We start from the raw sequence: 13,699 nt of genomic DNA, 5'->3' as shown, positions 1-13,699 counted from the left end.
TTAAATGATAGACTATAGGGAAGAAATTTAGAACATTGATAAACATGGAATAAAAGTTTACCAAATATTAACTATTACTTTTTATCTGTACTAGATGTAATATATATTTCATATATATGTGTACACTCCCCGTATATATATATTGGTTTAGTAATACCCACCTAATAGGTGACCTGTTGCATCTGGATTGTGTATATAGTATTATATAATTTGTCTGGATTTTTTTTTAAAGATTTTATTTATTTATTTGACAAAGACAGAGAGAGAGCACAAGCAGGGGGAGTGGCAGGCAGAGGGAGAAGTAGGCCTCCCACTGAGCAGGGAGCCTGATGTGGGACTCGATCCCAAAACCCCAGGATCATGACCTGAGCCGAAGGCAGACGCTTAACCAACTGAGCCACCCAGGTGTCCCTAATTTGTCTGGATTGTGTGTTTTATTACATGATTTGTCTATTTAAGTACTCATCAACCAAAAGAATATTATGAAAATATTCTATTGCTTTGAAAAAAAGTATAGTTTAACTCTTTTCAGGTATGAATGAATCTTCATAGATACCAGATTTCTCTCTCCTTATGGGTACCCACATTTTGATGCCAAATTTCACTTCCTTTTCCATACTTAAACCTCATTACCATACATTTTTTCCAAATTTTTCAATAAGTCTGTACCAGACATTCTGGTAATTTTAACATCTGAAATTCAACTTCTTAAAAACTACCTAAGTATGAAATTTGCTGTAAATAATTAAAGCTGAAAAATGAAAACTTCAGTGAAAATGTCAAAAGTGGAGTTCTAAATTTCATCCATATAATATGTAATGTTTACCTAAGATCACATCTGAAAAACTTCAGCTCCAAATAATATCTATTCTGTAAGTTATAACAAAGTGTGAACATAGAAAACAATGTTTACTGTAACCATAACAATAGGCTTCTGTGGTTCCTGAGGATGTCTTTTATAGTTTAGTATAATATACTATATTTCTTTAAAAAAATTAAAATAGAAATCTGCTCTCAGGTTTTACTATTTTTTTCTGAATTCAGGAAATATACTCAGCAACATTTCTTCCAACTGCAATTATTTCTGATTTTGAATTATAAATAAATTCTTCATATTCATTCCCTATATGTTTTTGACTAAGTATGGGAATATAGGTTTAAAAATTGATAAAGGATTTTTTATGTGACTGTTTATTTTAATAAAATATTTCTACTTTCCCACAGAAATCAGAAACTGAGTTTTCATTCCTGGTATGCCTTTCATTCCCTCACGACAAAAGTTCCCTTATGACTTTTCTCCTTGAAACATGCGGGTTATTTACATACTGATGTATTGGCTTGGGCGATGATGCAGGTACAATGTACCTGTAACTATAACCCCATTTGCTGTGTACATCCAGTTGCCCATTTATTATTTCCTTTTGCAGTGAAGTTAACAATCTCTGTGTTCGGCACAACCAGTGATCAAGACATGGCGTTTTTGCTAAAGAACTCACTTTCTAGATGGAGAGAAAGACATTAATAGTCATATGTACACCTGAAACTAATCTAATGTTTTATGTCAATTATACCTCAAAAAATAAAAATTTAAAAAATTAAAAAGTCATGTAATGGTGTGTGTTCAATATGTGGGGACTTCTTAGGCACAGCTGGGGAATGTTTCAAAGAGGAAGTGATATTTTCTGCTGTTCTTGGAAAAATGGGAAGTTGTTGCAACCAGAGGAAAATCAGAAGGGCATTCTAGGAAGAAAGAATGACTTGAGGAAAATACAGAAGTATAAAATTTGTCTTTTTCAAATTCATCTGCATTATCATTATCCATATTGGCAATAATGGACACAGATACTGAGTTTTATATGAGTCCTTCAATATATTTTCATTAAAATATATTTATAATTCAAAATAGCACCTAGTATTATTTTCTTGTGGTATTGCTAACATACTATTAGAAAAGGAATCCAAACAAAAATATTCTTAATAAGGCATGCTCGTAATGATTTTATTTGTTTCCAAAAAAAAACTCATATCTACATTTAAAATTTAAAATTTTGTAAAGAGGCTAATTATTAAAATGGAAGAAACTATAGTTTTGTCTTTATATGTTTGTTTTCTTATTCCTGTTTGTATAGCTCTTGAAAAACATGCTCATGATCCAACATTATTTGTTACTGAAAATTCTAATGTGATATAATAGGAAAAGTATGGGACCAAAGCTTGAAAATTGGGTTAAATCCCCAACTTAATATCTTACTACATAAATGATCCTGAGAAAATCAGTTGGCCATTTTGAGGCTGAATCTTCTTTTCTGTACTTTAAGGATAATAGTGAAAAAATAATATCTTTCTTACAGACTCGGAAAACAGTACAAGCAACTAAAGTGATAAAATTCAGTCACAGTTTTCAAATTCATAGAATTCTAGAGAAGCGGTTAGTTATCTTCATTATCATTATTATAACAGGGGAACTCCAATCCCAATAGGTTTACAAACTGATCATCTCCCTTTCTTATCTCTGCCCCTTTCCTGTATTCCTCATATTCTAGGGAAATATTCCTCTATTTACCTGTTTGCCTGAGCCAGAAGTCTTAATAAGGTTTGGTTTGCTGTTGTTATTGTTGTGGTGTGTTGCATTTTTATCCCTAGGTTTTTTTTTTGCTCTGCAAAGAGGTCTGGCATCAAAGTTTCACAAATGTGTATACTTAAATTGTTCCAATCATGAGTTCTCTCAATTCCTTGAATGTGCCGTGCTCTCCTATGCATCTTTGCTTTCCCACAGAGCTTGTTCTTTTTGCCTGAAATACCTCCTGCTCTGAAGAGGACTGCATCAACTGGCTAATTCTTACTCTATCAGTCTTGTCCAGAAAGCTGACTCTGATTCTAGTTGAGATAGAAACATTTTCAATTTTCTTTTTTTTCTATTTTTGACTTTTTTTATTATGTTAATCACCATATTACATTACATTACATTACATCATTAGTTTTTGATGTAGTGTTCCATGATTCATTGTTTGTGTATAACACCCAGTGCTCCACGCAGAACGTGCCTCTTTAATACCCATCACCAGGCTAACCCATCCCCCACCCCTATCCCCTCTAGAACCCTCAGTTTGTTTCTCAGAGTCCATAGTCTCTCATGGTTTGTCTCCCCCTCCGATTTCCCCCCATTCATTCTTCCCCTCCTGCTATCTTCTTCTTCTTCTTTTTTTTTTTAATATATAATGTATTATTCGTTTCAGAGGTACAGGTCTGTGATTCAAGTCTTGCACAATTCACAGCACTCACCATAGCACATACCCTCCTCAATGTCTATCACCCAGCCACCCCATCCCTCCTACCCCCTACCACCCCAGCAACACTCAGTTTGTTTCCTGAGATTAAGAATTCCTCATATCACTGAGGTCATATGATACATGTCTTTCTCTGATTGACTTTTTTCTATTTTAAAAGTTATTGCATTGTATTTTAATTATTTACTCATCTGCTTACCCAATGAACTGTGAAATACCTAGAGATTGGACTGTGCCTTTTATTTTATGCTCCTACCTAGAACAGTGACTGATAGACACTAAATGCTAAATAAATATGAGCTGAATAAATGAATAATTTTCTATTAACCAGTCATAGCACACATTTACTTTATTGTCTGTCATAATGTTCTTTTGTTATGTGATTGCTTGAAATAACATATTAATCATCCAATAAAAGATAAAATTATACTCAGTCTGGCTTTAACATTATATTTTCTATTCTACTTTAAAATGCATAGATATATACATATATATATTCTGCATAAACAACTTTTATAAACATTGATGTAAATAATGGTAACTGCCCAAAATTTATGATAAATTAGAACAGTATTTCCCAAACTAAACCAGATAACAGAACGATTGGGATAATTGAATCTCAGCTGAATTTAAATGTAACAAACAGGAAGATGATCAGTCTACATGTATCTTCTTTACCACTCTTAGTAACCACCATATGAAATTGATACTGTGACAATTGGGATACAATTATTAAAAGACAGAAAGGACCTCTAAGCTACCTCCTAAAAATTTATCTGCTTTATTATATTAGTCCAGTGATCTTTATCCTCCTTTAAACAAACCCTTGCGGGTGCCTGGGTGGCTCAGATGGTTAAGCGTCTGCCTTCGGCTCAGGTCATGATCCCGGAGTCCTGGGATCGAGTCCCACATCGGGCTCCGTGCTCCTTGGGAGCCTGCTTCTCCTTCTGCCTCTCTCTCTCTCTCCCTCTCTCTGTCTCTCATAAATAAAAAATAAAAAAAAATAAACAAACCCTTGCCTTATCACTCACTAAATATCAGGACAGAAATCACACTCCTTAAGGAAATGGGGGGTCAGTCATATTGGCAAATTCAAAACTTATGTAAACTGCAATGTTAATCTGATGTGGAAGGATTCAAGGACATTTTTATCACATAATCTTATAATTTAAGCTGATTTTTTTAAGCAGGATTACACAATATTTTAGACAGTCATGGAATTTTCACCCTGAAGCTCATCTCATAAAAACTAAAATCCAGGTTGCCCTATTGTCTCACTCTGGGGAACAAGAGAAACATGTACAAAAAAGTGTCATTAAATTTTATCTGCTAAAATAAGTGGCTTTAATTGTTACATAAAAATATCCAATTTTTATCTGTTTTTTGGTTATAATATGGCAGATCTATATCATAAAATATTATTCAAAATGGAAATCAAGGGAGTCTTTCATAGCATTTACAATAATTTAGTACTTCACTATTTTAACTGACACTTTTGATGGATGGGTTTATATTAATGATAACTTAAGGCTGTTTTCAGTTTACAGGGTAATAATACCTGTAACCCAGGAGAAATAAAACTTAAAGTTAGACTCAGCTGTGTTACTAGGCAAGGACACAGTTTTTGTTTTATAACTAGTAAATTCCACAAGACTATTATGATCTATAGGTAATGTTTGTCTGTTTAATATGAAGCATCCTGAAGAGTATAAAATGAAAAGCTAAGCCAGCCATAATTGGGTTTCAAAAAGTACAATGGTTTGAACACATTAAAATAAATATCTTCTGATAAATTACTGAAGGAATTAAAATATTCACATTCTTATGAATGAATGATGATAATAGTCAAACTTAGTACATCTGGCCATTATTTCCTGAAACATATTAAAAACAAACTCTCTTGTGACTCTGTTTCAATTAAAATGGAATTGACACTCTTTTGAATCTTTTGTTACTATGGTAAAGAAAATACTTTAAAAGGTAACAAAATGGTTATATAATTATATGAACATATAAAGTTAAAAGTTGCACATTACCTTGGAAACAGAAAAGTATTTACAGTACAAGTCTTCTCTTATTAGATACTGCTTTTACCCAAAGTAATGTTTAAAATTAAGCTATAAAATATTGAGTGGTATGATCACATTGCCAATTATATACATAAGAGACCAAAAAAACATATATACAACATATTAGCAAGAAGCGAAGTCTAACTGTTGTATATGATAAGATAAAAGCAATGATTTCATGAAACATATTAAGTGAAATTAATTTACACAGCAAAAAATTTAGAGCACTACTGTTATCATAATACTTGTTACTGTGAATGTGTCCTATTTTAAAAAATCAAATTTTCTCTAAATTTGTTATTTTAACAAGCATGTTGAGTAGGTTGAACTTCTACAGAGATCATTTTGGAGTATGTAATCATGCTAAATTATACTGAAAAAAAAAAAGAAAGGCATGCCTCTCTACCAAAACAACATAATTAAAAGTGAATGGTAACGGCCCTAATCTATAGAATTTTAGCAGCCATAAATCTGACTTTGACACCTAAGCACTGACACCTTATTATGTGTTCTTCCCTCATCTGGAATCTGCAGCCTGATGTCCTTAATCCTTACCATGACTTGTGCTCCTTTCTTACAACGAAATGCACCTGAAACACAGCTCCAATATGAATCTTTCTCGATATTTCCACTTTGCTATCCCTTTGGAATGCATGGATATTGCACCTTGTTATTTATTATCCATGGATACTACTTATATCTCTTGCCCTAAAGTGATACAGGAATTATATAACCCATATTTGTGACCCACCACAATCGCTACCTTTCCTCCAAGATTTAAAGGCATTAAAATCAGAGAAATCTGTACATTTTATTTATTTCCACTACATTTATAGATTGGTTAGAAAAACAGTTGCGCTTAAAACTTTAAAATACTTACTGCAAAATCTCATCATTTTAAATGTTTTTCTTTTTCACCATGATAGTCACATTTCTATTTTTGACTTCCCAATAAGAATGTCTACACATTACACTTTATATTGGTTTTCATGTTAAAACCTACAGAATGGGAATTACCACATTGAATGTAATCCACAGCTTCAATCTCTAATTTAAGATTTTCAATGTTTGTTACAAACCCAGCTCGAGGATCCAAAGACAGGTCCCGGGGGAACTTCAGCCTTTTGCTAACAAGTATAGTAGGGTATAAGCCATTGAGTTTGGATACTTCAATGATCCTTTTTTCTGTGTCAGACCAATAGAGGTTTTTTCCAATCCAGTCAACAGCAAGTGCATTGGGGACAGCTGTGTTATGCACTACCTAACAAAATAATAATTTAAAAAGTTAACAATGTAAATACCTAGTTTAAGAACTCAGCAATTGCTTCTTGATTTTTTACAGAGATTATAGAATTCTACTTAAACATTAGAAATGGAATCTAGATAAGCATAAAAAAACATAGAACAAATTTACCCTAATAAAATTACTTGGTTGTGATGCGAGAAATTACCATATCTGTAATCAGGTCCCTAAAAATGACATATGGGCTTAAGAAGTAAACACCAAAATAAAAAGCTGTTGGGCAGCTACAAAGTTGTTGATGACATTTTTGTTATAGCTTACCTGTCTTCTAAAAATTGGGGGCAGAAATTCTATCACACACAAAAATACAGAATTATTGATATTATTTATCTTTAACAGGTTTTGGGGGAGATAGCGTTCTCCACTCTCCCAGCTGCTCTTGCCCTATTTAAATTATCTACTAGAACAAGAGAAAAAAATACAAGTAAGAACATACATTATTTTAACCTAACCAAAGGAAGTGAAATTCACACAACTCCTGCACTTGATTCTAACCCATGTCAATATCAGCTATAATAAGGGCATAAACTTTGTATGTACAAATATGAAGCATATAAAATAACCAAAGATTCTATATGACTGCTATTTCTGAGTTCTCAGTGTTTTGGGGATTATGTGAAAGGAGAAACTGAAACTTGGGGCTATATATAGAACCCAATAGTTAGAGACAAGAAAACAATAATGAAAGTTTATAGTTATCCTTTCCCTAATGTCATCAATAGTAAAGATACCATATATATATATATATATATATATATGACTACATGAGCATTTTCAGCAACTAATAGTATCAACCTACTGTATTGAATTGCAAGATATATTTTCTTCTTTCTCCTAAATTCCACTTTTAAAAAGTTGGCATGGCTGACAATTTACATGAAAATCAGTGAATTAGTGATCTCAATAGAAATATAATTCATTCTGTGACCCTATTACAACATGATTTAAAGTAGTAATGGGCTAGTAGTCCCAAGGAGGTAGATAATTAATCCTTTAAAATATTAAAATATATTCAAAAAATATAAAAGTAACCAAAAATTTAAATGTCTTGTAAAAAAAATGACCAAGTTTGGTAATGTTACTTTTACAGTTTTTATATAAATAGCCAAAGAATTAAAAAAGACAAAATTCATCTGCTTGTTTGTTCTATAAATATACTGATATTTTGTTTATAAATTATCAGCTCATACATAAATACATAAAGTCTATACATAGATACAATCACACTGGTCATCTTGGCATTGCATATACACATTTCACGATTTCATTAATATTTTCAAAAATGATTGTTCCCATTAAAAATTTCTGTATGATATTATAGAAGGTTACAAAAAAAGTTAAAGTAATTGAAGTTTCCATGTACTTGAATTTAAATGTCTTTATATTTTGTTGCATATATGCAGAGCAGTTTATTTTATTTTATTTTTCAAATAATTTTATTTTAAAACTCAAGATAACACAGTGCTCACTTCAGCAGAACCTAAAACTCAAGATAACTCAGAAATAGTGCCAAGTAGCTCATATCTAGAATGTGACATGTATTTAATTATTCTGTCTGATCAGAACATTCATGATTTTACAGAAATGCATTCAATTATTTCCATGTATAGGAGGTTAATTTTAATAGTGCTATAATTTCAATCTAGAGTCCAGTAATTAATTTTTTCAATTATAGATTCTCAGACTCAACTTTCCCTTTTATATAAATTAACACAATTGCAAGTCAGGCACTAATCATTCAAGTCGAAATCATCTCTCACATTTTCTAGGGCTGTGAATAAAGTTCTGAATTTTATTTACCCAATTTGATTCTTATCTTATTGCAAGTAATAGTGTTATAATGATACAGATGGATTAAAAAACCTCATATTTCATATTTTAAGTATGCATTAATCACTGTACATATGTGAAATTCAAATCAACCTAATACATCCTATGAGTTGTATCATTACCAGGAAACAACATTTTCTATTCAAGTCAGCTATACCAATAAAATATCCAATAATCCCATTATTGTAACAGGTAGTTACCTTAATATCACTTCCATTTAAACACATTCTATTTATGCGGCTGCCATTGGGTCGGCTAGAATCAATCCAATAGATGAATTCTTCTCTGTAATCAAAATCTATAGCAATAACATTGTTTAATCCCTAAAAATAAAAAAAAGGAAAAGTATGAATAATAGGTAATAGGAATTATTTTAAAATGTTTTGCGAATTCATAAGAATCACTGTCTCCTTTTGAACCTAAATAGTTATAGTTATTACAACAAAGAGCATTTGTGACCAATTCTTTTAAATGCATTTTATGTTTACATCTTCTCTGTACCATACATTTAAGATGTTGCATAATTTATTTGAAAATATTTTTCCATGTTGGTTACAAACATTTTGGACTGCTTATAGATAAAGATGTAAGTAAATAGCCAGTATTGTGGGTGAAAAAAAAATCTGCTTTTAGGGAGATAAAGTGAAAGACTCTCACTTTAGGTTAATGTTAAAAAGTACAAATTTACTGTCATTATTATCTGTTCTGTAGAGTAACCAAAAAAGAGCATATATCTAAATTGGAAAGGCTGACGATCCCTGAAGATTGAAGATGAGCTCTGGATAGCCATCTGATGAAAGTCAGAAAACAAGGTTTAGAATCTACTTTGGCCAAAATCATTTGTCTCAACAAGATAAATGAGCTGCCTTGTTTTGTTTCTTCTTGCTTGCAAGGGCCCTCCAGCCAACATAATGCCATATTAGAATTTAAAGGTTATCATCTTAGGTGAGTATTTGACCAAAGAGGAACTGGGTGGGCAATATCTTTTTATTCCACATTGAAATATGAGGAAATGCCTGCCTTCAGACTCATGTCTTTTTTGAAGTTAACAAAACTAAACATGAATCCAACTGAAAGGTTTCTGAATACCACAGTTCTTTGGTTTGATAGGTATGTATTTTGTCGGATTTGATTTAAGAACTGTACATTAGGATCTGGGAATCTTTTTAGGTGCTAAATTGTTCCAATGATTGCTGAGGGGTTAATTTAATTTCGACCTTTCATTAGGACTCATAGATTTACTACCCCAATGGACTAACAAAACTTGGATTCGGATTTTAATTGTGTTAACTCATTTTAAGGATTGGATAATTTATTAATATATAAATTTTACGTATTAAAAAATAATTGACACTATAGACATTTGGCAAAGCCCTAAGATCTCATCGCCATATCTTTATATCTGTTGGAAACTGGCTTATATCTATATTTAACCTAAAATTGTAGTAAGTCTCAAATTGTTTTAGGGGTCATTTATGAGTAGCTATAGTCCTATGGGTAAGGATTAGCACCTTCAGGGAGATGGGCTGTTTTGTTTGGTTAGAGGGGGAGGGAAAAGAAGGATGATAATTACCACATCTGGGTTCAGTTTCCAGATCTATTCCCCAAATTTAAAATTAGATATAATGCCTCTGCATTAGATTTATAAACTCTTTTATAAGACTCAGGATGAGGCTAAATTATTACTGTTCATATTTTATTTCTTTCCAATGATCTAGAAGACTAAGGATGGCCTAGTTATAGAAGCAATTCAGAGAAGGTTCTGGCAAATACTGACTTTTTTTCTTCTATCATCAGGGCTAAATTCTAATGGTGATGCATTAAAATCATAGGTTCAAATCTTATGTTTTTAGTTGGCTTAACGTGAGCGATCTCTGTTCTCAGCCCCAGACTATTAAGTTAACCTGAAATAGCCTGACTACTTGGAACTGCCTGCCATTGGTCATAAATAAGAGACATAAGTAAACATGACTGTGTGTAAATCCCTCACTACAGCCAGATGCATAAACACAAGTATACTTCTTACTGACATTACTAATCAAAAATAATGACCATAAATGCTTAAAAAAATCAGTCACAGAGTCAAAAGATTTGTTAAATATTCATTCACAAGTTAAAAACTGGAGGACTCCTTAACTAAATGTACTTCATCATACATATCTAGGAAATTGTCTATGCAAAATCAATCAAAGTTTTAAAATACAAATTGAGTATAGTCCAAGTTCTGTAGAGAGTTTAATAAATTCACTCCAACAGTAGTTTGTAATATTCTTTCTGTTCAAATGCTTTTAACAGCAGAGGAGTAAAGTAAATGTATTAGGGTTCTGTGATGGCCTGCAATTCAGATGGATGAATTAGAGCTTTATAGAGAAAAGCTGGAGAGAATCTTGTCACTAACTTTAGGAAGGATTTACCCAATCATGACAGAATTATCTGATTCCTTTCTTTACAATAATCAATTTAGATAATGAAAATCCAATTCCAAATATAGCAATTCAACTATAATAAATTAAAGCTATAAATGCAGAGGAATGGAAGCTCTGAATTCTGACATTTCTATCTAACCAAGCTGGTCATTTTTCTACATCTTTACCCTTAATCGCCCCAGAAAACTTTGCAATTCTCTCTTTGCAGAATCATATGCAAGGAACATTAAAACAGCCAAGGGCATAGGCAAAATAATGTCTAAACACTAGAGTCATCCCAGTGGTTTTAGAGCTGAAAATTGGTTTCATCAAAATCCTATTTGTTTCTTCCATTTCTATAGCTGAAGATTTGCACCCTTTGGTTCAAGATGATTAATTTAGGAAATTGTGTTTTGTTTCTCTATGCAATTTTACTGGAATAAAAGGCACTGCTAGGACTGAATTGGATAACATTAGAAAGCCACTTGATTAATGCACCTAAATTAATAAAATTAATACTTGATTAATGCATTTCACTTCCCAAATCCATGTTATTAAAGTACATTTTCTTTATGCATGTGGTGTAAGAATTTAAGTTACAGCTGGCCTAGCTACCACTATGTTTTAGAATACATAGGGTAAAAAATAATCTACCAGTTGTTATACTTTTTCACTGTAATGCTTCATGAGATTGTACAGACTTCAACAAAGAGAATAAAATTCAAGATATTATGGTAAATTGTTCTTCCTAATCCCCTACACAAAAATATTCCTCCCAAATTTAAGGCAAGGATGTCTTTTCACTTATTTTGACTGAGAGAAAATATGGGGAGATAACTACTTCCGTTTTTTACTTCATTCTGCACATGTAGACAGAAATCTCTGAGGAAAAAAAAAACAAAAAAACAGAAACTGTTTCTCTGCCTAGGACTCCTTGAAAATTCCTATAATGCTATAATGAAATGTAGTTAAAAATATCTTCCCTGACAGAAATGATATATTCCAAACAGACTGCAGGCAAAACTGGATGTAAGTGTTGTGTCTAGTTTCTTGGGTGTCTATTTCCTTACTCAGTGGTCACATTAATAAATGCTTTCCAAGGACACAGATGTTCACAGTCCTCATGAGCTTCCTCTTTTTTCTCACTCCCTCTTCATTTTCATAAACACTACACTAAGAAAACTATCTGAAAGTCATCCCCCACTTAGGTACTAGTGATTGGCAATAGTCGAAAATGATACCAGGAAAGAAGTGCTATCTGAACATGTCATTAAAGCGGTCTGGACGTATGAAATAGACTTAAATGATGCATACAGGAAAAAATCATTTTCCTCCATTAAGAACAATCTCTGATAACATATGAGCCATAAAAACAACAAAAGGGATACCAGCAGAAATGTCCTGAGTCACAGAGTTGGAAAATAAAGCAAGGAGATGTCATTGAAGCTCGGTTATGGTCTTCATGAAGTCAATAAATATTGTTGCTATTTTAGTTATTAGTTCAACTGAGCTTATACACAGTGTCCTAAAGAGAGAACTTTCTCCCTTTCTGATAGCAGAGTCTAAAAGGAAGAAATGCTAAACAAATAAACAAATACAACCTAGTAAAGAGAAAATAAGCATGTTCCTTTTCCAGATACCATACGAGGAAATCATGGCTGGCACATTCAACTTTGACAGCATAGAGAGGCCTACAGGGGGTATGGAGACCTACTCCAAAAGAAAAAGACAATTTTCAGTATTTTGTAACTTTGTTTATAAGCTTAAAATTAGACTACACAGAAAAAAAGAATTAAGTTAAATAATGTAGAAAACCATTTGGGCCGCAAACATTTTTCACATTTATATATGCTAAAATTTTTTCCCTGGAGTTATTTCTCTTATATTATTACTCATTATTATTCTTATATTATTCATCTCTTAAAGAGATAATAGTCTAACTCATATTTTAAATCGATTTGTTTCGTTTTTATAAACAACATGAAAATATTTCCATTTTTTCCCAATCTCTGCAGGGCTCACAATTAGGGATGCCTCTCAGTAATGGTACAGTGAATGTTGGTGGCACACTCTAATCTCAAGAGCAAGAATCTAAACCTCACAGACATTCATGAAGAAGTGTATGTGTGGCAAGCACACGGGAAGTCTGACGACTCCAGTGAATCCGAGAGCGTTGACCACTATGTCAAAGTATCAACTGCTACACAGTTTGGATTGTGGGCGTTCAAGGATGTGAGCCCAACAGTGCTGTACCTTCCTATTTTTTTTTTTTTTTTTTTTTTTTTTTTTAGGAATAGCCTGAAATCTGGATTTTCATGGGAACTTTTCATTTTCAATCTGTGACTTAGAGGAAAACTGAAAAATCTGTCAGGGAGAGTCAGTATCCCAGTTGCTAATGAATATTTACACTTAAAATGAAACTAAATTCTTAAGAAAAATGAATGAAACTGACAATGGCAATGGAGGAATCCATCAGTAGGTGGCAAAAATAGTTTTAGTTACGTAGGTATTCTTTATGCTGCTGAAAAATCATCACATGAATGGCCTAAGCTTATGCCTAATGCTAGCACAAACATACTACAAGAACAAGAAATGTCCTTAGTTTTGGCACACTTGTTCTAGACTGTGTTTTCACCTATTTATGTCACTATTATATGGTTTAGTGCAAAAAGACATTTGCAGCAGAACAGATACCAACTGAATCTTCCCAAAGAAGCTATTTCTCCTGACAACTAAAAATATGCTATACCTAATTGCATGTGATTTCTCTAGTCCATGTAGTAATCACTGTCATTTTAATGACTT

At 32.4% G+C, this 13,699-nt stretch overlaps 1 protein-coding gene across 1 annotated transcript in view; it reads right to left on the bottom strand.

Annotated features, from left to right (window-relative positions):
* The window catches only part of LRP1B (LDL receptor related protein 1B), a 1,894,461-nt gene that overhangs the window by 244,485 nt on the left and 1,636,277 nt on the right, over positions 1–13,699 (bottom strand). Inside the window, exons 58-59 of the mRNA XM_073905704.1 lie at positions 8,690–8,812; positions 6,436–6,617 (exon numbers count right to left, since the gene is read on the bottom strand). Coding sequence (XP_073761805.1) covers positions 6,436–6,617; positions 8,690–8,812 — 305 coding nt within the window. The remainder of the gene's footprint in view (positions 1–6,435; positions 6,618–8,689; positions 8,813–13,699) is intronic.

The sequence above is a fragment of the Callorhinus ursinus genome, unplaced genomic scaffold (genome assembly GCF_003265705.2).
Source record: "Callorhinus ursinus isolate GAN/ISIS: 27379988/994484 unplaced genomic scaffold, GSC_fseal_2.0 scaffold2, whole genome shotgun sequence".
Classification (NCBI taxonomy): Eukaryota; Metazoa; Chordata; class Mammalia; order Carnivora; family Otariidae; genus Callorhinus; species Callorhinus ursinus.
The sequence above is the reverse complement of the archived record's forward strand: the minus strand, read 5'-3'. Positions and strand labels throughout refer to the sequence as shown.